Here is a 24,777-nt window from a genome sequence, read left to right on the forward strand (position 1 = left end):
CTTAACTGGCTTCCTATTGAAGGTAGATGTATTTACAAGTCTGCATGCATCACACACAAAACCCTTCGCACACATCCCGACAACTACCTAAACAGCAAACTCGTGAAAGCAGGAAGAGACAGAACTCTGAGAAGCTTTAACTCACTTCTACTCATCCCTGCAAAATTAAAAAACAAAACACCCAGTCCCGAGCTTTTTCAGGTAATGTGCCCAGGTTGTAGAACGCACTCCCGATTGATCCGATGCAACCCCTCTTTCTCCTGCTTCAAAAGGGAGTTGAATCTCTATCTCCTTGACAAATACTTTACCGACAAAGCCAACTGAACCAGGCTCCGATAACCCAGTTGACTCTCCTTACCATCTAGACCATCGGAGAGTGGTGGTCTTTTTGACTGTTTCACTTACCTAAGCTATCACTTGACTCACCCCTCTAATGTATTTGGTATTAAAATGTTTATTGTTATGCATAGTTCCTCATGTATCCTTCTACCATGTTTTTCACCACTCTATTTCATTCATGTTGTAAAGCGCTCTGATACCCACGGGTCTAGCTAGTGCTATATAAAACGTATTTAAAAAAGCGACGTCAGGGAGCGTGTTCTTCATCATCTGAATTACTTAATTCGACAATGATATTTGAATTTAGGCACATATAACACACACACACACACACTCTCTCTCTCTCTCTCTCTCTCTCTCTCTCTTCTGTTGAAAAGAGATTTTTCGTTATGCTACTAACTGTGTCACTGTTTGAATCCATACAAAACGGCCAAAAATAAAAGTTCATCCACTTTGTTTTATTCATGGGAAGTATCATGCAGATCCATCAAGCGGAAGACAAAAAAAGGGAGATCCCATAAAAGACATTTCTCATTTTACCTTCCATGGTATTCTTTGCTTTTCAATACAGAAAAAAACGGCTCAATGGAATTACACCTCACTTGGCATGAAAGTAGAACTTTACTCAAGGAAGTGCCTTTGCTTGGTTTCGTGTAAATCTGTTAAGCCGTTTTTGACTCATTATTTTTAAATTTGTGAAATTTGTGCATATTCATCAGTTGAGTGCACGTTTAAAAGATGGGGTCAATAAAGTGTCAATTTGTTAATAACTATAACATCATTTGACAAATCAACTCAAAGCGGAACGCAGACACCCTACTATGTTCGCGGCAAATGTACAGATTGAAATATGGTTCAGTACAATGATATACTTGCCACCGCTGCCCGGCCTCTGGGATGTGGGCTCACAAGCTGTGTACGACTGCCTAAATGGCCACGTAAGATATGGCACTGGCAATAGCGGTGCAGGAATATTATGAATGTACGCTGCTTATTATATTGTTCTGCAATAAAAACGGTTTTACAAAAAAAAATCATTTGACAAATCAACATGAACGTTGGCAGACATGTAGCATGGTTTGTCTTCTTTTGGTGTGGCAAGTCTCAAGCAGATCCATCAAGAGGGAGCAAAGTTAAAAGGGGTGCAAAAACTTTTGCATGTGCTAATAATGTTGATGCTCTTTAATGAATCTGCCTAGTTCAGGAATCTCATGCTGATCACCAATGGGGCAAAGCTTAAAGGGAGTTTAAAAAGTAACAGTTTTTCTAATAATTTTGGCAGACTTATACGGATCGGCACAACACTTGGCAGCCACTGCCCATATTTAGCTTATTCTTGATATTTTGAGTTTCAAGCAAATTCTCCTAGGAGGGAGCCCTTAATGGTGGTGGTCAAATAACTAGCATTTCCCATATCAACTCCCATTGGAATCTTTGATCTCCACTCTATAAAAAAAATGTAATGGAACAGAATTAGAACAACCTTGGTATGAAACTAAAACTTTATTCAGTGAAGTGCTTATGCTTGGTGTGGTGTAAATGTGTTCAGTCGTTATTTTTGAAATTGATGTTTAAAAAGTATTCTGTTCCGGGTATGTAGGTTACATTTTTGGTCAATAACAACACACCATAGTCTGACTCTGGGATTCATGGTGATTGATTTTTTGTTTTTCAACTTCAAGAGATTGTTTCTGAAAAACATAAAAGAATGCAGAGCAGAGCCAAGGAAACATGGTACCTGCTTGGCATTTAACTCAGCCCACAGAGTATCTGCCACACCAGCGATGTACTATAGTCAGAGAGATCCTGATCAAGGCCTTAAGTCTGACTTTGCCTTTGGGGTTTTAGGAGGATTTCAGGGTCAGAAAGTGAGGGTCAGGCAGGTCTCTGTGTTCCAGAGATGAAGGCAGGGAACTTTTATTCTCAGCTGCGGCACTACTATGTTCCTAGAACTGATGGCTAGTTTCTTTCTCAGGCTAGTTAAATTATAATATCTTATGCAATTACTGGTATGGACACCAACACATAATAATAAAGAACCTCCAATTCCAACTCCTTCTGATTACTCCAGAACACCTAATGGCTTTCACAAATAAACTTTATATTGAAAGAAAATTCATGTTCATCTGACTCATTACAGATTTCTCTTTTTTATCTTAGACAATCTTTGAAGGTTTAATGCTTGGAGCTGTATCAGCGTAAGTCACTGTTTATCTGTGACTGTGAAAAGCTTTCCAGTTATTCCATACTTACAATCTCTTTACTAATAACTGTTTAACTTCGCTTCTAGTCTCTTTGAAGCTGATGCAGTGATGTGGGCAGTTGGAGCAACAGCTTTTGTCACTTTAGGCCTGTCTCTGTTTGCTTTTCAGACAAAGGTAAGTACCGTTGCTTGATTGTAATATATATCACAGCAGTATACAAATGTGTATAACCCCATTGCTGATTGCTTCTACTAATTATATGATAAAACTGAATTTTGCAAAGTTATTACATTGGATTCTCTATAGATATGATGGTTATTTCAAAAGTGAAAATGTGCACATGTAGCTCATTGGTGCTGCATTCAGTTCGCATAGCTACCCATGTAGTGTGTAATTGGCAAATGAACAATTTATCATAGCATGATAATAAGCAATATGTATCAAACAATCAATTAATCCACTGTTTAATTCTGATATCCAGAATAAATTAAGTGTCTCATTATGAGTTGCCTGGAGTTTAGAACTGGAATGGGAAGAAAACTGGGGACCATGGATTGCTGGTTCCTTTACTGTAGGTTACCCACAACCACAAGTACTTTTCTGCTCGTATTTACCACCTGCTCTAAGGTGGTTGTTAATCTGAGCAGGGAGTCCATGGTGGGTTGCTTGCTGGGGGCGGTCAGGTAGTCTTCTGAGCTAGGAATCTTAGGTGGGTTGAGTGCTGGGGCAGTGGATCGGGATGGTGTAGATGGGCTGTACAGGTTGGAACTGTTGTGTTGAGTGTGCAGTGCTCCCTTGCTGCTGAGGGAAGGATTTGGTGGCAGGTGATTTTGTCAATGGGTGTACGAATGCCAAGCCACTAGAAATTGGAATACGGAGAGAACCAAACCATCTACTGGGTCCCCTGAACACCAGAGAATATGAGCTGAGCAGACTTCAGCTTTTGGATCAAGGGTGGAATCTCCATCCCGAGGTGGCCTCAGAGCTTCTTCGATCAGTGGGCCGTGGCCTTGCTAAATCTATGTTATCACTGGAGTTTCCTCTAAAGAGGTCTTTACGGGATGCATTCTGCCAGCAATGGGACAGTGGCCTCCTGTCCACGTTCCTGCTACTACCTTTCCTGCCTCAAGTTCTGAGGAATTTTAGATTAGGCTGGGGGCATGTCATCTTAGTAGCCTTGGACTGGGCCTGGAGAGTGTGGTACCCAGAGCACATGAGCCTTGCCATTTGCCTTCTGATAGAAGCACCTCTTTGGAATGTCCTCCTGTCTCAACGACAACGGATACGGCCCTTCCCCTGAATGTCTGCAATCTACACATCCATGTGTAGTGATTGAACAGCAGCAGCTGACTTCTTTTGACTTACCGCTTGAGGTGGTAGACCTCGTGTTCACAGGCAGACGTCCCTCCACGAAATCCATTTATGCTTAGGCTGGAAAAAGTTTGGAGCCTGGTATGAGATTCATAATCTTGATTGTTACCCGACAAAACTCTCATGTGTCACAATTTGTTTTTTTCATTAGCTGAGCAAGGCCTGGTAGTGTCCTTAATTTAAGGATACTTCTCAGCTCTTTCGGCCTTTTTATATTTGCCCAATTAATCTTCTCTTTTTAAAACACCTGTTGGTACCTGTGTTCTAAGAGGCATGACTCATTGCCCCGAAACCATTTGTCATGCCACATTAGAATGTAAAACAGGTCCTCATGTTCCATATGTGCTCCTATTCAAGCCAGTTGCACTTTTGCTCTGTCCGACTTAAAATGTTCTTATCGGCATCACTTCTTCTTACTGTGTGAGCGAACCCCAGCCACTCTTAATAGATTCGCCGTACACCACTTCCTTTCCAGACAAGTTGCTGCTGAGGAATTGGACTGCCTTCCTGCCTAGGGTGGTATTACCCTTCCAGATCAGTCACTCTTCTATCATTTTTCGCTCTGCCACAGTCCTTGAAAGAGGAAGAAAAGCTCCATCAGCTTAAGTCTTAAGAGGGCTCAGAATTTCAATATTGACTGCATGCAAGAAACCATCTTATAGATGATCAGCACTTTGTAGGTTTCGCAGGAACCAAGAAAGGTAAGACGATACAAAAGGAGACTCTCTTGAGATGAATTGTCCTCTGCAATAAACTGTTCTACACTCAGGCCAAGACAAAACCTCTTGAAGGACTAAGGACTTTTTCTACCAAGTGGCCAGTGACAATATGACTGCGTTGGCAAGGGGGATGCTGGTTCTGGTCATCTGCTAGGCTGTGACATGGACGTCAGTACACATGTCCACAAAGCACTACTGCTTTGACAAGTGCAGTTCGAGGGTGATTTGCCTGCTTGCTCCTGCAAGACGTTTTGATCTGAATCTACTCCTCAGACTTCCACCTTTGGGAGAAACTGAAGTGGTATCTATCCTAAAGGTGAGGAATCTGCAATTAGAAGTATCCATCTAAAGAAAAAGTTACTTACCTATGGTAATTCTCTTTCTGAAATACTCAGATACCCCAGACTCTCCTCAGACACACTCAGCTAATCCAAAGACATCTCTAGAATGCCCTGAAAGACCTCTTATAAAAAATGTGACGAAACAAAATCTGGGATTCAGCTGTAAATAACTGATGTTGTGGCATGGTGGCTACAATGTTAGTCCTTTTCTGATAAACATGCATGCTAATTTGTTATCAAAGACTCGAGAAATGACTACTGTTGTTTCTGGTCATAAAGATTTGTGACCTTTATTATGTTTTACAAAAGCTTTGCACTTCATTGAGATGTGAGAGTTTTAATTAATAGTTGAAACATTTATAGTCCACTTATCTGCATTAACTAAGAGACCAAAACTAATTTCCCTATTTTTAGAACACTGCTTGCCTGGTCCTAAGAAACTAGCCTGTCGTCATCTTCCACTTTCTCAGAATAATATCAGAGTTCTTTAGTGTCACTGACACATTCAGCCAACTGCAAATACAAGGGCTAAGTGCCATAGTTTGGCTCTTTGGCTCATAACAAAAAGATTAACCTACATTCCTGTTTACAGGACCTTCTGATAGGACTTCGAACCACAGATTGCTCACCTTAAAATATTTCCGAGGTGTCAGACTGTATCCGCAAAATCTTGGGCAATATCTCTGCGCACTTGTAGGTGGTGTCGACCATATTAGAACTGACTTTGCAGCACCCATATAAGTACCACCCCGGTGCACTAACATTAGTTCATTTCTTTCCGCGCCAACAAGGCAGATTCAGAGAGCTACCCCGGTCACTTTTTGACCACTTTTTTCTGATATTGTATCAACCCTATTTTGAGCATTTGCTCTCAGTGTACTTAGGAACATGCCCTCTCGAAACTCTATGGGTTTTAAACCTTGTGGGGACTGCCACAGACAATTCTCGTTGTCAGATTCTCACTAGGTTTGTCTTTTGTGCCTGAGACTCCAAGGCCTGCACCAAGTGCAGATCCATGCACTCCACAGCGATCGGCAAGTTGGCAGTGAAGGTCCTGGTGGCGCGGCAAAAGAGGACTCCACGTTGTTCCCATTCCTGAAGAAGAACTTAGGGTCATTTCCGGAGCCATCCCCGCAGGCGCTCGTCATCCCGCTCCAAGATATCCTCTTCGAACTCAGGTAAGACGAACAAACACACACAAAAAAAAGTCAACAGCTTCCCCCTCCCAATCTCATGCTTCGAGGCCCAGCTCCCACAGTCCACCTACAGGCGCCGCTCCACGCTTCCCAGAGTTTCCTAGGACCAGAGCAACAACTGCTCAGTTTAAAGGAGATCTATGACACCATGCATACAATCTTTGGGACACTAATTCCCTCTGGTGTGCCCTCGGACCCCATAGAGACGAGAGGTGACCCCACTGGGTTTCCGCTGGTGGGTCCGCCTGACTCTAGGAAGGGCCTCTGGATCCACCCCGGAATACAGATCAAAGCTGCCATGGCTGCCTTCTTCAACCCCAGCTCCTTTCTATCCAGAACTGTCCCTAACACCACTGAGGCCGCTCGACAATGAGCCAATTATCATCCCTAACTTCAAGCTGGCGTCGTTCAGGCTCTACCAACCCCTGAACTTACCTTCCCTAGATAAACCCTTCAGCCAAGCCATTGCTCCCTTTCAGTGAAGCCCTCACCGGCATTCTCCTGGGGGCCTGGAACAGACCTTGCACAGGGAATCCTGTGTGTTGCATGTTTGCCCATTGCCACCGTCCTGCCCCAGGAGACCCAGCCTTCCTCTCCATTACTCCTCCCCTGAGAGCCTGGTTGTCTGATTGTGCAGGCTTCAATAGCCAAATCCAATCTAAACATGTTCCATTCCAGTCCACTTGACATGGAATACAAGAGGCTGGACATCATTGGGAAGTGCATTTTCTCTTCCACCGGCCTAGCTTGCAGTCGCTGGACACTTAATGCCTGTTGGATTGATACTAGTAGTAAAAGTAAGAGTATGCAGTTCCTAAAAGGACGAGGGGGGGAGGGAAGGAGGCCAGGTGTCCAAAGCGAAACAAATGGTGATCATGGAGTAGCTCCAATTAGGGGCAAGGGCCCTCACACACCCCAAGGGGTGTCCTGCTTCATCATTAGGCAGCTCCTCATTGGGCCGGCACTGCAATGCCCAACGGGCCAAGTGAGGGGGCTCTTTGCCAGAGGTCTTCTCTTTTTGCAGATGTGAGATGTTGGTGGGGCGTATGTGTCAAGAGTAGAAATGGGAGGGAGTGAGTGTGGATTAAAAATAGCTGTCTGAGTCCCACACAATAATTTTATTAGCTGGGTTCCTATGCTATGCTAAAAACAAAATACTATAAAGTTGTGGCTGGAGAGGGGGAATTGATACTCCCATGTGTTGTGGAACTCGGTTGTGCAGCTGTTTCCCATGCTTCCCAAGGAGGGCCAAGACATCCTCCACCAAGCCTTGGCGTAGGGACGGGATGCAGCAAAGTTCGCCATCAGGTGTGGGCTCGATGCCACGGACTCCCTGGGTACAGCCATTGGCCTCTACTGCGGCACTACATCATCATACCATGGGCTTCTCTGGCGGGTGTGGTTGGGCACCTGCTCTTCCTTCTCCCCCCCGGGGTGTGTTTCCAGTGGCGGTTCGCCTTTGGTCCCTGGGGTTTGTGCTGCTACTGTTTGGGCCTGGCTGTCTTTCGCTGCTGCCGTGTCCTTGGCGTGGCGCCTGTTTCCCCTCTTCTGTTCTACGGCTCTCCCGGTTGGGGGTCTGTCTGGGCACGTTTGCTCCCTGGGGGGTCCTGATCTCATCTGATTCCCATTGTGGGTGCCTGGCTGGGTGTCTGCTGGGGCTTTCCCGCTCCTGTGGGTTTTGTGCGCCTGCTGGTCGCCTTTTTCGGCTCTGCGTCCTAGCCTGTGCTCTCTTTGTGTGTCCGGGCGGGGCGCTGTGCGGGTTTGTGTCCGTGTTCTGGTGGGTACTTCTGGGCCTGCTCCTGCCAGCGGTTCTCTTCCCGGGCTTGGTTCGCCTGTGGTTGGGTGACGGATTTTCCCCTTTGCCCCGGTGCTCCTTCTTCGTTGGCTTCCTCCTGGGTTACGGTTCCCCTGTTCGGGCCTGTGTGGGGTCCTGGTGTTCGGGGCTTCTGGGTTGGCATGTCCTGGGTTGCCTCCTGTTGCTCCAGGTCTGCCGGCTTCCTGCTGGTTTGGGTTGTCCTGGGCTGTGCCTCCTTGGCTTGCTGGCTGTGCTGCCACTTTTGGCCGGCTGTGGGGTGTGTTTTGCAGGGCGTTCTTGGTTCTCTCCTGGTTCTGGTGTCCTGGCTCACTCCTGTCTTCCCTTCCTTCCCCGGGCTCTGTTCCATGTGTGTTTCTGTTTGGGTTTCTCTGGTTAGGGTGCGGTTCTGTGGTGTTCCTCTTGCCTCTGTGGGGTCCGCCCTCCTGGCTGTGGGTCGTCTGGGGTTTTTGCTGCTGCTTGGCCCTCTGCCTTCTCTGCTTCCTCCGGTTTCCGTTTTGGCGGTTTCCTCTGTTTCTTTTTCGGCCTTTTGTGTTGTCCAGCTGTGGTGTGCTCGGGGTCTCTGTTCCTCCCTGCCTTTTTTCGATGTCCTGGGCGCTGTGTGGGCTCCTTCCGGGAGTTGGTTGGGCCTGCGGGTCCTCCGGCGTCGGCTGGTTGCTTGGCTCTGGTCCTGGCTACCTGGCTCTGTGGTTCGATAGGTTTGTGCCTGGGTGTTTCCTGGTTTGGGGGCTGCCGAGGGTTCCCGGTTGCCGTGGGCTCCCGTCCTGCCTTGTTTTCCCTCCCTTTTGGGGTTGGGGTTTTTTGGGGCTTGTGGCCGGTGGCCCTGTCCCCGCCCTTTGTGGGCTTGTTCGATGTTGGTTTCCGGTCTTTGTTGGCCTCCCCGTTGTTGGTCGGCTTTTGGCTGGTTCTTTCTTGGAGCGTCTCTGGCCTGTGGTCTTTGGGTTGACCTCCTCAGCCCTTTCTGTTCTGGGTTGGGGGCCTTCCTGGTTTGGTTTGCGGCCTCCTTCCCTGTGGGGCTTTTGGCCTCCTGGGGTTCTGGGTCACTGTCTCCTTCCCTGTCCTTTTCGGTTTGGTTGGGGTCTCGCTCTTCCTGCGGCTCCTCCCTCTGGGCTGGGTGCCTGTTGTTTGGTGGACCTGGGGGTGCTGTTTTTTCTTTCCTGGGCCTCCTCGGCAGGGTTTGGTTGGCTTTCTCCTCTAGGCTCTCTGGGGCAGGGTTGTTCAGTTTGGTGCGGTGGGCCAGTTTCTGGCCTGGGCTTTCCTCCTTCCTTGTTGGTCTGGGTGCTTGTGCCTGCGCTCTGTTGGCCGGTCTTGGATTCTTTCTTTGGCCTTCTTTGGGGTGGTTGCGGTTTGCTCTGTGTCTGTGTGGCTGCCGGGTCCTGTGTGCCTTCCTGGTGGTTCTGGGCTGGGCGGCCTTGTCCGGTGGTTCCTTGGCCGTGTCGTTTGGGTCTTGTTCCTGGTTGTCCTGTCTCCGGTTTCTCTGGTTGGCGGCCTCCTGGTTGGGGCCCTGGCCTTCTGTTTGTCTCCGGTCCTTGTTTGGTCCCAGCGGTCGTGTTCTGGGTTGCGGGCCGGTTGCTTCCTATGGTCCCCCTTTCCCTCCTTTTCGGTGCTCCCTTGGGTTGCTACTTTTGTTGTGGTTTCCTGGGTGTGCTTGTGGGTTCGGAAGACCGGTTTTCTGATTTGGTATTCTCCACTTTGTTATGAATGGGACGAGGACATAAGGGACCTGGGGGTAATGCTCTATTACTTACCGGTAATCTTCATTACTCCGGGTCCCGTTTTCTTCGTCCCATTCATACGCCCCTCCCTCCCTCCCAGGCGGCCGGCCTTCCTGTTTGGGCTTGGTTGTACAGGCGGGATGCTGGGTAAGTACTTCTTATGTACTCCCGGTGGGAGGAGCAGTATTAGGGTCCCAGCATTCCTCTTGGTTTTTTTCTGTCTGGAGATGGTTATCTCCACTTTGTTATGAATGGGACGAGGACAACGGGACCCGGAGTAATGAAGATTACCGGTAAGTAATAGAGCATTTCTTCACTTAGACCCCAAAATGTTCCAGCACTCCAGACAAGTGTCTACCAACACTGACATCTTTTCCACCTTTTCAAGCTTTCTCAAAATAACATCCTAAAACACCATTATCTCCTACTGTCCTTTTCCCTGTTCTATTGCTAAGCATTACTCTTCGTTATGGACCGCCCTTTTTCCTGGTTGAGGGCGTATAAGGTCTTCTCTGGCCTTATTTTGCTATTTGCTCTCGTTGTGTACTTTCTATAGCACCAGTGCTTTCACCTTGTTGCAGGGCTATCATAAAGTCTATCTGTCACATGCTACTCATCTTTGGGATCATCGCCCTACAAAGTCCTTCACTCAGGCACTGATGCATTATTTTTGGGCTTCCACTCTGTTTATTGTAAGAAAGTCGTAGGTTGTCCATATTAAGGGGTAGATAGTGTGCTACTGTGACTGCTGACACAGTTGCCTCAGGTACTTCCTTGTCCATCATCCGCCATATTTCCGCCTCCTCTGGACTAGCATGTTTCTTCCACAGCTCTTATTTCAGCTACTGCAAACTAGCCATTGAGTCAGACAACACCAGTAGACAGGGTTTGGTAAGAGGTCCTTACAGGCCAAATACAAGATTGCTATTGGAGGTAAGTGAAGAGGCATCCCTTATACTTGCCACCAGGCTCTGCCCCTCCATGTAGTATATGGGGTCGAATTCTCAATGCTTTATTCAGTGAGTAGGTGTGAATTCCGCAGGTGATGAGGGATTCAGGGCTAAGAGAAAATCAAGTTATAGTGGTTTGCCACAGAAACATGTTTGTGAATTGGGCTTGTTGTCTCTCAATGTACGTGCATCTTGAGACTTTCAAAGTCATTCCACGAGCCAGATTTAAGCTTAATTAACATCATACAGCTTCAGATGCATCAGGGCTATACAGAAGACCTAACGGAACATAGCAAATTATTGGTTAAGATACCTTTGCAGGTAAGTAACTAAGCTTCTCTCTGTTAATTTGTCCAATCACTGTTAAAACCAGCCATCTGTGTAGACTTTGCGAAAAGTGTATTTTTGAAAGGCTGACTGACTATATGTGCTGCAATTGAAGCAGTTAAGTGACTCAAAGTATTAATATGGAATATCAGCCAGGTTTAAATTAGGCTGCAAAGTTCTCTTTCAAAACTGTTTTTATGACCTTCAATAAGATCTATGTATTGAACAAGTTAGTCTTCTCCCTGAATGAAACAGACATGTCAGGAGATATGAGGAGTCTATAACATTTTGTAACAGGTGCTACAGAGTGGCAGCATACCTTGCAGGAAGATGTCTGCAATATTTAAAAAATGAATGTTTTACAAATCTGATTTAGGTTAGTGGAACAATCAAACAACTTCTCGTTTGTAATGGACATTTTTGATTGGTGTATATATTTTACCAAAATACTACAACTTATATTTTTATGTTTCAAGTTTATGTGTTTACTGTGTGTTGATTTATGTTCACAGTGGGACTTCACCATGACATATGGTATACTCTGGGTCGTAGTTCTGGCATTATTGGCCTTTGGAATTCTATGTGCAATTATACGATCATTTGTGAGTATTTTCTTGTTTTTTAATTTAGATTTTTTGCCAGGATTAGGCAGTGATTTATATACACAAAAATTATATATACAAAAATGTCACTATTAAAGTAAATGTACATATGAATGAAGTAATAAACACCAGATATTCTTTTCTTTCATACAATCTACTATATCCTGCTATGAGGCTTATTAATTAATTTTGTGCATGTCTATTTAATTTATGTACATACATTTTACTTAAAAAGGTATTGCTGCATAATTGTATAACACGTCTCCATTCTAACTAATTTTTCCATTTAGCCAGAGAAGCACTGAGAGTACTAAACCACCTCCCTGAATATTAGGATTGATACATTTTACACCCCTTCTTATAGTTACCAAAGTAGGCGCTCTAACAACCGTTTATGCCCCAGGGGGACATAACTCCTCAATGCATAAGTTTATATCAATCTTTCAACTGGTGTCCCAACGTTGATCCTTCATTGTATTTGTGCTCTTTCTCTTATTTTATGAAAAGATGTTAAATGCCAATAAAGGTGGTTTAAAAATGATGTTTTCCATTCTATTCAACCAATTCATAAGCACACGTGCCATCTTGGACCAACAGGTTTGCATGATTATTAATAGGGTAACTGTTATAGCTACAGTTATCAGTTTGGCCTATGATGTAATAAAGACCTGCCCTGTTGTAACAGGCCCAGTAATGCAAAACCTGCATTTGGTTTTATTATAGTCCAACTAATGTGCCCCAGAAAGTACAAAATGGCTTCCAAATATTTCTCTATGGAAGGGCACATGCCAAACATGTACACTCACTACTCTAAGGAGATCACCTACAGCAAATATATGGGATTGGTAGTGTGCGGTTTGGTTAACATGTAACTGCATGTGCTTTGGGCACATGCTTTGGGGTGCATTAAACTATTTGTGAGTATTTTGATTTGGAAGGGTGCTATAACAGGTATAGCTCATGCTACTTCTTCTATCATTGCTCTTTCATACCGATATACTTTTGTTGAATGGAATTTTTAACAACTGGAAAAAAGTGAAAATATTTGTTTCACCTAAACCATGATGCACAGAAAGAAATGTGTTTTTTAACTAGAAATCTTTTTATTGAAGGTTTTCATAAATCAAAACAAAGCGCAGCATAGGACAGCAGTAGCATAGGAATCCATCATCCTCATCACCGTTATGGCGGATTGCAGCAGTAAAATGCAATATGACATTGGAAACAGTGCAACCGTCATTATCCAATCACGACAGGTGAAACAACAGGGTGCATCATGTACAATGATTATGCAAATGACCTCTGCAAGTGGGAGAAAAAAATTACAAACAGACAACAAAACAATAAAGGTTGGCAAAGCACATTACAGAGCTATCCAAACACAAGAGTGGCCCATAGCTAAGTGTCGTGGAGAAGACCCGGAGGAGGGAAGGCCAGGAAGAGTGTGAGTGGTTCTGGAGGCCACAATTGCAAAGTCCAGAGCACTTTGTAAATGTTCCTCTAAGTGAAAATTAGAGCGCTCTGAGCCTGGGAGAGGTAAAGCAGGAATGTTCCATGCAGATGAAATAATCTAACAGTGGTTGCCATATGCGGGCAAATTTAGGGGCAGATTTACAAGCCCCTTGCGTCATATTTGCGCCTCTGTTGCGTCACTTTTTGTGACGCAGCAGCAGCATAAAAATGCGGCCCATTTACAACTTGACGCATCTAGGGAGACGCGTCACGTTGTAAAGCCCTGCGTCACATTATACCTGCATCAGGTATAATGTATGCAGAGTGGGCGTTCCAACGCCAAAAAGCCTTGTAGAAGTAACACATTGAAATCTACAAGATTTCACTGTGCCACTTCTAGGACGTCACTGCGTCAAATTCTTACGTCTGCTTGAAGCAGTGACGCAGTACAATCTGGATAGGCCACCCCTGCATTGCTGGAGTTGCGTTGTGCTTGCGACACGACTCCAGCAATGCATGACGTTTGCGTCAACAGATGCGTCAGAATTTCTGACACATCTGTCAATCCTTGCGCCATGGTGCGCCGTATTGTAGATACGGCGCATCCATAGTGGCGCAAGGGTTTCTCAAGGTGGCGCAGGGAAAGTGAGGTATCTTTACAGATGCCTCACTTTCTTGTAAATCTGCCCCTTAGTGTCAGTGTGTGCTATCTTGTGGGATAGAAGCTCCATAGCTATTACATGCCACACCAGCGTAAACTATTGGGTTATAGGAGGGGCAGAGGGCTTTTTCCAGTGAACTGCTACGAACTGCTTGGTGGTGCCTTGAATGTGGCTTACAAGCCCTAATCAGTGTGTGTCAGTGCTTCTAATTCCACAAGGTGAATTAGATTGGGTCAGTTTGCTGGCCGTTTGCCTGTATGTGGCCATTGGGGAGACATAGGAGGCTTTAATACAGTTAATCATGCGCAGGCCAAGTGCAATCTTTTGAGGACCACCCATAGAGAAGACCAGCCGACCCTGTCAAATACCTTCTCCGTGTCCAGCGAGAGAAGGCAGGAGGGATGCTGTGATGGTGTGACTTCTCTATCAAGTGCACGATGCAACAAATATTACCTGCTCCTTGTCGATGCTGGATAAAGCCCACCTGGTTGGGGTCTTTAAAGCCGGGTAGGTATTGCTCCCATCAGTTTGCCAAGATTTTGGTGAAAATCTTCGTATCCGTATTTAAAAATGCAGTCCGTCAATAGGATGCGCACAAGGTTGGGTCCTTGCTGGGCTTGGGGATAAGGACTATCTCAACTGCCGCCATCGGGGGAGTAAGACCTGTTTCCGATATGAGCGAGTTAAATAATTTCAGCAGTTTATTTTGGAAATAAGGCAGAAATGCCCTGTAGAAGGCAACCAGAAGTTCATCTGGTCCTGACATCTTGCTGATGGGGGGTTCCCTTAGGGCCCGCTGAATCTTGGCTATAGTGATGGGGGCTTCCAAGAGCTCAGTGTGCTGAGGCTCCAAAGTATCCCATGAACAAGCATTAATAAAAAGAGTTGATAAGATTGCGAGAGGCATTTTGCCCAGTGTATAGGGCCTTATAAATGTTATGGAATGCTTGTCATTTCGCTTGATCAGTGTCTTAAACTAATTCTAATTTTGGCTGTGTGGGTCTGTGCATTCTGCTGGTGCAGTTCACAGGCGAGGAGTGCACAACCTTGTCCCCTCCCTCATAGAACTGTTGTTTTAGGGCGAGGAGGGACCGTTCAGCTTTCTTTGTCCTGTGGGTCCACAACTGACACTACAGCAAGGCCAGCTGCCGCTTGTTACAGCGGGAGGGGGCAGAGTGTTCAAGGCGCTTAAGGTTTTTAATCTCAGTAGTCAGGTCCTTCTTTACCAGGTGATCCTCTCTAGCTCGTGCAATGGCAATGGATGTTATGACCCCTTTAATGGCGACTTCGAAGCCATCACATAGCTTGTGCACCAGGGTCTCCAGTAGATCGTTGAGCTTGAAATAGTCTGTGATCCCCTTTTGGATCTCAGCCACGTCAATGAGGTCCCTAAACAAATGTGGGGAAATCGCCAGTGCTGTCGGGCCCCCGCCACGGTTCCAGTTTAATTCCAGATGGGTGTGATCCGAGATGGAGATGTCCGAGATGGAAACGGACTCCAGATCTCGAAGTAGGGAATGTGTAAGAAATAGGTAATCTATGAGGGAATATAAGGCATGGACATGCAAGTAGAAAGGATAGTCATGCAAGACATCTTTTGTCTAATTGGGGGCGTAAGTGTTGAGGAAGCTCAGCGGAAGGGTGTCCCGCTTCAGAGTGTGTTACAGGTATCAGCCTTCCCTATCGCACACCGTGCTCAGTACCTTCGTGCAACAGCATGCCTTGCAGATAATCGCCACCATCCGCTGTTTGGTTGAAGTGTATGCCCAGAAATGTATCTGGTATTTCGGATGAGACATGCGATGGGATTCTTCCTGCAGGATTGGGTCTCCTGGAGGAATATGACATCAGGATCCTGTAGAAGAAGGTAGAGCCATATTTGTCGACGCTTATTGGTCGAGTCTAGGCCCCAGTTGTTGAGAGAAAGTAATTAATTGTAGTGGGTATTAACCATGGCATGGGAAAACAAGCGTGCCAAGCGTGTCACCAGCTATAAGCAGGATGACTTAGAAGACCGCCGGCCACTGGAGATCCAACCAAGGGGAACACCCAGTGTACTGGAAATCTATGAGTTGGTGCAGCAGTTGTGGCCAATTGTGACTGAGAGGGAGGCCAGGGTTGACGCCATATAGGTGGTGTCGGGACCATAGGAGCTGCAGGCGCCCAGCATATGCTAGGGAGGTATTGGGGAAACTCTCCCAGGAGCGATGCCGTCCTAGTAAAATTAAGAAACAAGTAAAGAAACATTCAGTAAAAGGCCAACAGAGCCTAACAATTCCATTCAAGTCCTGGGACGACAGTGTGAGGACACACTGGCCATACTGGAGGAGTCACTCCCCTAAAGGTTGAATCAAGATGGGGGAGTGTTCGGTGGCAAAGTTGGGTCTGCACCTAATCCAGACCCCTGCCTCTGAGAAGCATTAAGGCCAACAAAGTTTGAAGGCACCAAATGGTCAGACAAATGCCTAGGACTACCTGTCTCTGCAGAGCTGTTCGTGAAAAGAGCTGAAGGGCATCACATGAAAACATTCATAGGTGCAGTTCATAGAGCATGGTCTCTGGAGAAGGAGCGGGGACACTCGCCTCCCACAAAGGTATCCGATGCTGCAGATACATCAGCTGGCGCATGGGACCATGTTTACAGTGTATAGGAGATAGTAGTAATCTCCGTACTGTTTCCGAATAGCGCAGGGTGGGGATGTCTCAGGAAGAAACAGTAGCTGAATGGGTGGGAGATTATGGGGAGGGGCCCCTCCCCACTCTCGTTTAACCTCGCGAGAGGCACCTGCCTTGAGACGTCTGTCATGGCATTGGGATTTCACTATAGTCCAGGTAGGGTGCAGTGGCTTGCGAGAGTGAGAACGGATTGGAGTTGGGCTCCCCTCCAGTGCACTCGTAGTGATTTTCAATAGTTGTTTTGCTTCAGTCAAGGAGCGGAGGACCTGGCCCCACTGATACGGGATGTTGAGTTCTTGCAGTCTGTCAGTAATTGGCCTGAAGCCCCTCCAGAGGCGCAGGGTGACTGGTGACAGATCTTGGTAGAGCTGAATAGTATGGCCTCCGAAAAATCAGGTCAGCTTTACTTCTCAAAGCTCTCAGGATAACCTCCTTTTCAGTGAAATATTGCACCCAAGTTCGAATATCCGGAGTTGAGTCTGGGAGCTTAGGCCAATGTCAGGGAGGATCGGGAGGATCGGGAGCAGTCACCTAGGAGCAACACGGGAAACTATCCTTGAGGCAGGTTTGACAACAGGGGTTTCCCCTCCCCTCCTCCCATGGGGCAAATAGCTTTGGTATTTAGGGCTTGAACTTGGAAGCCATTTCATAGTGGAGAGTGACACAGGTCACACCCGCACAGTGGTATCTTATTGCCACCAGTTGGTAAGAACGAAGCCCCATATTCTTTACACTAAGGTCGTGATGAATGCTCTGGACCCACCTGGGCCAACACGGCAGAAACATGTCGACCGCTTACACTACGGTTAGGGGACGATAATTTCCCCGTACACCGTCCATTGATTTTAATATCATATAGTTACCAATCACATTAACAACACAATTTGATAACTATAATGATTTTTACTCTCACTCACTCTTTCACGGGCCCCCACTTAGTTTAGAAGTGCATCCCTGTCGTTAAGTGTATGCCCGCCCTCTATCAAACCAAGGTTTTAGAGGGTGAGGACTGGTCAATGATGAAGCATGACACCAGGTGGTGTGTGAGACCAGTCAGTCACTTTTTGTGAGATGCCCTAACTCACAATATAACTAGAACTCAACAGTGGTCACCACACTAGGAGCAGCTCTTGTTGTGGTTAACAAGCTTTGGTTTGGATGCCACTTTATGGGCTCTGTCCAGCACCGGTGGAGAAGCATCCGTATATCCACGAAACATACGAGTCAGCTCAGCAGTGATTATGCCATTATGTCCGTGATCTCCGCACCCTTGGGTATCCCCCTGATCTGAATGCTGTTTCTCCGGCTTCTATTTTTGAGATCTTCTTCCTTCATCTGAAGTTTGATATGTTGTTCTTCCAGTGCAGCGACTTTGCCCCATAGTGCTTCTTGGTCTTCCGATCGAGCATCAGCCATGTGCTCTAGACCATCAACGCGACCCCCCATTTCATTGACATCGTGTCCAAGGGACATGATCTCTGATGACAGTTCTTGTAGGAAACGGTTCATGTATGCCTGAGATATAGGTACAGAAGCTGAGTCCTCTGTCGTTTTGGCAGGCAGAGAGTGGGAGGATTACATGGCCGCTGGGGTTTTGTACTACAAGGCGGTAACTAGATTGCCTTGATCCAACTGCTTTTTCCTTTGTGGACTTGCCACATGGCGTTGCAAGTGGCGATGAGTGACCCAAGGAGTCGGTGTTGCCCAATTCTTACAGTTTGCGTAGTGTGACAAGCAACAGCTGGCCCTTTGCTAGCAGATGGAGGGTAGAAGAATAGGCCATATGAGAGATCCCTGTGGTTGGAGGCGGACCGGTACTTCTATGAGATAAGGGAGCTTCTCCCAATATAACCAGTCTTGGCCAGGTTCAAGATGGAGGCGTCACAAGGCACTGAAGGGGTCCAGTTGGAGGACAGGACCTCAGGCAGACAAGACCTCTGAGCACTTAGCTAAAGACGTCAGGCTCCCTCCTAGAGGCCCGGCGGCTACAGATGTGGGCCGAGGGTTGACCAGGGTCTACCCAGGAGTGCTGTGTAGTCCAATATTCAGGCAGCAAGGAAGCGTGAGTCTGTGTAGGTCATGCGTTGGGGGGTAGGGAAGCCACTCCATGAAAGCGTCCTTGAGGGGCGATAGATTGCAGGCTGGATATGCTCCTAATGTTTCAACCCTGGGGTTGCAGGGAGTATGATGAGTCTCCCCAGTTGCTGCAGCACCCAGAGAGGCTCACAGCCCTGTAATGGCATGCTAGTGCTTCCCTCGATGGCGGTTCTGCACAGGAGAGAATGGTAAGAGTTACAAAGGCGCATCAAGGTATTGCAACAGTGAGTTGAAGTGCCACTGCACCCGATAGCGAGTTCTCACAGCAGTCTCCCTCATCACTGGCATCTAAGCATGAAGGCACCAGAAGGCTGTTCTAGTGAGCGTCCACAGTGCAAGGGGTTAAACGTTAGGTGGCCCCCTTTAGGGCAGTTCATTTTGAATAAGAGTGCAGGGACTCAGTATGGCACCTCCCTGTCGGTAGATGTCTGCCCAGGTGAGGATGGAGGCCGTGCTGCAGAGGTGCTGGTGGGCATTCTATTCGTAGTGTCCAGTAAAGCCACAGGGTCACTGAGGGGGCAGCTCAGACTCGTTTTGCAGTAGGGTGGGGGAGGGGCAAAGCTGGCATTCAGGAAGGCTGAGGGAGAGAGTTGCTGAGACCAGAGTCTCACCTTAGGTCAGGAATTGAGCCGGATATAGCCACTGTGTGAACCCAATAGACCTCTCCCCAGCAAACCACCAGACAGCGTCTTCCTCTCTGAGGAGCCTCACCAGGCGGGGGCCACGCTCCACTACAGGCTCTCCTCTGGTGTGATTCTCGGTAGCAGGAGGGAGGCAGGAGCTCCACGTAGGGATGCCACAGCCCCAACAACATTCCCATCCCATCAGCTTGCCCTCAGTATGCCCTGCAGGGAGGCGAGGAGAGAGCATCCCCGCTATGCCGCTCAAACTGAGGTACAGGGAACTAGGTAGCCTAAGGTCGTCGGGTGCGTCTCGGTCAGCCCACGAGACAATGAGTTTGGGGCTCACCTCGATGTTCTGATGGCAGTTCAGGTGAAATTAATGCTGGGGCTTAGAAGGGCCTGCAATAGGGCTGTGGTGTTTGGGGCTCAGTTCATAGAGTGGTGGCCCGCCAGGCTTGGGCCACATTCCATTGCCAGTGTCCCTCCATCAGACCCGCCCTCCTCCCCGGGGCAAGAGAGGGCCGGGGACACCAGTCGGGCTGATTTGGCTGCAGTGAAAACTGGCTAACTTCTCCCTCAGCTCTGATGCAGGCCCCGGCGGCGGGAGAGAGCAAGAAGCTCTGTTCAGGGCCACCTCTGCCTTAGCAGCAATCAAACCCCGGCAGCCGGTTTTCAATAGAACTTACAAAGAGGTGAGGAGGAAGTGCCCCCTTTATGCCGTCCTCGGTGCTGCTGTAGGTACTTGCCGTGGCGGCACCCTCGCCACAGAGCAACCAGCGCTGCTCAGGCGGCCAAGGAAACAAGTAGCTGGGTCTGGGGGCTCACCTCTTCGTTCATGTGGCATGTCGGAGGGAGTCGATGTCAGGGCCTGGAAGGGCCCGTTATGGCACTGTAGTAGCTGGGCCGCAAGTTGCATAGTGGTGGCCTACCAGGCATAGACCATGCTGCAGTGCTGTTGGCCCTCCGCTATAAGCACCCCTCTCCCCCTGCAATGCAGGGGAGGGGGACAGGGGTCTCAGCAGGTGGCAGCTGAGTCTAGGCTACTGCTGAAGCCTTTAGTTTCAGAACCAAGAAACAGGACAAAGCTGTTTTTTGTAGCTGCTGAGATAGCTTTGCTGCTGTAGTGAATCTGTCACCTCACACATATTTCAAGTCCTATTTTCAGTTTTTTTTTCTTTTTCCGGCAAGAGACAGTGGCTGATGAGGGCTCCATGGAGAAAACCTTGCAGAAAAACTCTCAGAGTGGATTAAACCAGGCAGGAGCAGCTGCTACCGATGAGGAGTGATGGGGAGAGGGTGACGGGGGGCGGGAAGGAAGTTAAAAAAAAACTCTGTGCCCCATTTTGACAAGAGGACTTGCTTGGCCACACACAGAGCTAGTGGGATGGCTTTCCCTTTGCCCGAGCGAAGGGGAAAGGTCAAAGCATTGGGAAGCCCTAGCAGGATTTATCTGGGGAATTGAGGTATATTAGTATCATACATTATGAATGTCTGCTAACATATCAGCCCACTATCGATGTAGCTTGTGGCAGTGCCATAGTAAGTGATCAGTGTGCCTGTTATGTCCTCATTTGCACCAGCATCTGTCATCAACACCTCATTTCCATTTAACAGCCCTAGCTGGCGTGTAGTTCCAATAGTGTGTTATTTTGAGTAGAGTATCCCTCCCAGAAACTCTGCTCACCGAGGTGCAGGATCAGAGCAGAATGTCTGACTATTCTTTGTGAAGGGGCACTTTCATTCCAATTTCCATTTACGTTCGGCCAGTGATTTGCTAGAGTTTGGGAGGATGTTGAGAAAAAATGTCGGAGAGGAGTCCCTTATCATTATGGCAGGTAAGAAGCCACTTCTCAAACTTCGTGAGTCGTCTTCTTGCGAACGGGCACATAGAGGATATGCTTCCCAGTGTTTGATAGCGATATAACAGCAGTATTCAGTTTTAGGCAGTCCCTAGTCAGGTTTAAGTTGTGTAAAGTCGAGCAGACCTTGTTGATCAAATAGATCTCCTACCCTGTTACAGTTAGCTTCTTGCCAGGGGAGAAATGTAGTACCATGCAAAGCAGGTGGGAAATCCGGGTTTATGATGATAGGTGTGACCGGTGAGATAGGCGTGGAGAGTTTCTTGGCTACTTTAACCCCATCCCATGTTCCAATAGTAGCCCTCATGACTGGGGAGATATACACCTAGGTGAGCGGTGTTTTTTGGCCAGCTAAGGTATTTCCCAGATATGGATTCCGACTATCGTTTGGTCTATAAAGCATCAGTGCTTTTCTGTCCTCAGCCTATTCCATTCCACCCTACACCGTAACTGCAATGCCTGATAATAGCCCATCAAGTGACAAACCCCCAGACCTCCTTCCACTATGGGCAGGTAAGCAACTAAGACAGCCAAGATGGCCGACCAGTGAGGACCCAGCCAGGCATCGCCTTTCTGGCATAAATACCAGGATTTCCACCTTCCTCTGGGGAACCACCTACTCGATGTTCCAATCTTCCACTTCTGAGCCCAAGATTTGTGAAAGAAACGCGATAGAGGCTTTCTCCCGTGGAGACCGGGCAAGCATGGCCGATGCCCGGTGGAGCCACCCAGTCAGCTATAGGGGAGTCTGGCTCCGGAATCTCGCCGCAGCCGACAACTACCCAGACGGGCATCGGGCACAGCTCCCCGCTCATCTCCGCTGCTTGTCTTCCTCCTCCCCGCCTTTTCTGTGGAATTCCCTGGCGACCAGCGGTCAGCGGAACCTATCGCAGCATTGCCGATGCCTCTGATTTCTCCGTATGGCCGCAGAGGAGCCGGGCTGAGGCTCTCCCCTCCTGACCCTCACCCTGCCTCCAGGTTCAACTGCCGCTGCGTTCCCTACTACCACCCCGCCAGCTTCGCCTCCCGCAAGACGACTGGGATGATTTGGGGGTTTAGTGGAAGTAAGAACTACGGAACTGCGTTACGGGGCTCTCTCAGCCTGTCATCTTCCGTCCAAGTCGGAGAGGCGCCCCATTCGGTTTCAACTCTGCTGCCTCCCTCTCACTGGACCCCTGCCCTCACGCTTGAAACAGTCTTCCCTTGACCTGCGGAAAATGGATCGGACATTGCTGCCCCCGCTGCCTAGAACTTGTGCATGCGGACGGCACGGCTATGCTTCGGCAATCGTCTGCACTCCTTCCTCCTCTGGCTCCTTGCCCCATCTAGTTCCACTTTGTGAAATCAGCTCTATTGGTTTTTTGGACTCAGCCCCCTTGGCTTTTGGACTTGGACTCATATGTACCCCAACATTTTGGGACTATCTTCTATTGACACACATGTCCTGGATCTGCCATCTTAGCGACCTTTGTCCTTTCCTCCTCCCCGCTGGTCTCCATCTGGGCGAACTTTCGATCATCTCTCTGTTCCATGGACCTGCTCCGCGTTTTCGATTGTTGTTGGACCAAATTGAAGTCTTGTCCGATAAGAATATCTACATCCGAGTGTTCAGTACACACCCAACCGCATGCTGTATAAAGTTATCCACAGTGGAGGCATGCACATGTAGGGAGAGTCTCAGAGAGAGGAGCCTACCTGCCAGCTCTGAAAGCATCTGAAGTACTTGACCTTGGAAGTGTTTCGCCAGCAGAATTGCTACTCCTGCTTTTTTCCCTAGTCCTGAGGAAAAATACTGTCTGTTGAACCATTGGGATTTCATACAACTTCACTCTAGCTGAAGAAGGTGAGTTTCTTGCAGCAGATGTATATCATACTTAGAATGTTTTAAGATGATGAAGAGGGCAAGCCGCTTAGCTTGAGCATTAAGTCCACCGAAGTTCAGGCTGAGAATCTTGAGCATGGAGTCATATTATGGAGTGTGCAAGCCACAGAGTGACACAGGTGACAACTTAAAGGGAGCTCTTGTCACCTTGCCAAACAGGCCAGTCCTGTGTAGAGAGGGCAGCGGAACGGTCTGACTGTCACACATAGGGTAGGTGGGTGAAAAATAAAACCGGGGGAACTAATTTCTCCATTCACGGCAACCAAACAAGTTGTTTAATGTGGGTCCAAGTCTCAGGTTTGGGAACAGAAGTAGGTGTGCAACGGGGTGGCGGAGCCCCACCACATCAAGGCTAGATAATTGCTTAGGGGAGTGATGAGTAGGTGCACCCCATCTGGTTTTCAGTGAAGGAGGGAGAGGAGGGGGGCGTATGGCAATCCTAGCAGGAGGTCAGTAGTACAGTCTATGTACTGGTGCCAGCAGTCTTAGCTTTATCTCACTAGTTGGAGTCCTGGTCCAGAGATGACCCCGTTGATGTAGCAGAGCTGATCTTTCTCTGCGGCTTTCGGCTGCTGAAGGTTTATCATTTCTTTTCCGTGCGGGGTGTTGGGCACAGTAATCTGCTCTGCTGGGGTGGGGTTCGCTCGCCTCAGTTCAGATCTGGGTGCCGGGAACCCTCATGTGTGGTCTTCAACCCCAGAATCGGTCGAGCCTCTTCAAGGCTGAGCATCACATGCGTTTCATTATGCCAGATGAAGATAAGTCAGAACAGGTGTCCCTATTTGTATCCGACTCCTTTCTCTCAGAGGATCATGGCCTGTTTCAGCACCTTGCGATGTTACAGGGTGATGATTGACAAATCCTGACAGAGCCAAACCTTTTCCCCTTCAAAGGTGACTGAGCCCCGATCTCTCACCACTGATATTATAGCTTCTTTCTGGCAGTAATGATGCAGACCAGTCAGAAAATATTGGGGGGTAGGGGCCTTGGGCAACAGAGGGGCGGCCTGCTCTGTGTGTGCAGTCTGGGAGGTCATGTACTATTGGATGGAATAGGCAAACAACGTAGTCCTCCAGCTTCCCAGAGTGCGCCTGAAGTGGGACCCCTTTGAATTGAATGTTGGATAGGTGGAATCTATTCTGCAGGTCCTCCAGATGGAATTGGAATTCCGCATTCTTATCACGCTGTTCCATCAATGGCCCATGTCTCCCATCTCGTACCTCACTTCTTTAATGTCCATCACCACCCCTTGCTTCGGTGCTGCAATGTTGTTGCGTAGTGTGTGGAAGAGGGTCTTCATGAACACGCCCGTGACTGGGGCTTCATCCTCCAGTCGGCCCTGTGTTTCAGTGATGGGCAGGATATCTGGAGGACAGAGATGAGTCTCGGGTCTGGTCCTACTTTTTAGTGGTGGATTTTGAGAGCATGTCATTAAGGGTAGTGTATTTTTTGCCCCTATGTGCTGTCATACTAGCGTCTAGCCGATGCCCAAATGGTCGCTCCTCGAGCGGGGGTGCAATGACACATGCGCAGATCTCTCCTGGGACCTCCAGTCAGGAGGTTTCCTCTTGCCTATAGGTCCATAGTGGGGTCACTCCAGGGGGTGGACCCACATACCCGAGGGCAGAAAAGGCACACGCTGCCTCTGCCGCGCACACCACCCAGCTGCTCCCACACTCCGGCCCACCTCCGGTTACGCTTGGGCCCAGTCGTGCCTCCACCGCCCCACTCTCAATCCTCTCATGTACCTACTGCAGCTCCTTGTAATCCTCATGTCGTCGATGCTCTCTGCAGGCGCCGTGGTCCAGGCAGCTGCCCTTGTACTGCGCTTCCCGCACTGCGTCCTCCGGGGCCTCTGTCTCACAGCGGGGGCTAGTCTACTTTGTTGCGTCTTTCCAGGCTTACCTGCACAACTCGTGGGCTCGTCAGGTCCTGCTGCTGCCCCCTCA

At 48.1% G+C, this 24,777-nt stretch overlaps 1 protein-coding gene across 1 annotated transcript in view; it reads left to right on the plus strand.

Annotated features, from left to right (window-relative positions):
* The window catches only part of LOC146789314 (protein lifeguard 1-like), a 287,971-nt gene that overhangs the window by 210,740 nt on the left and 52,454 nt on the right, over positions 1-24,777 (plus strand). The window contains exons 6-8 of the mRNA XM_085631062.1: positions 2,500-2,537; positions 2,630-2,717; positions 11,488-11,577. Of these exons, the coding sequence (XP_085487188.1) occupies positions 2,500-2,537; positions 2,630-2,717; positions 11,488-11,577 (216 nt within the window). The remainder of the gene's footprint in view (positions 1-2,499; positions 2,538-2,629; positions 2,718-11,487; positions 11,578-24,777) is intronic.

This window comes from Triturus cristatus, chromosome 10 (genome assembly GCF_964204655.1).
Source record: "Triturus cristatus chromosome 10, aTriCri1.1, whole genome shotgun sequence".
NCBI classification, from domain to species: Eukaryota; Metazoa; Chordata; class Amphibia; order Caudata; family Salamandridae; genus Triturus; species Triturus cristatus.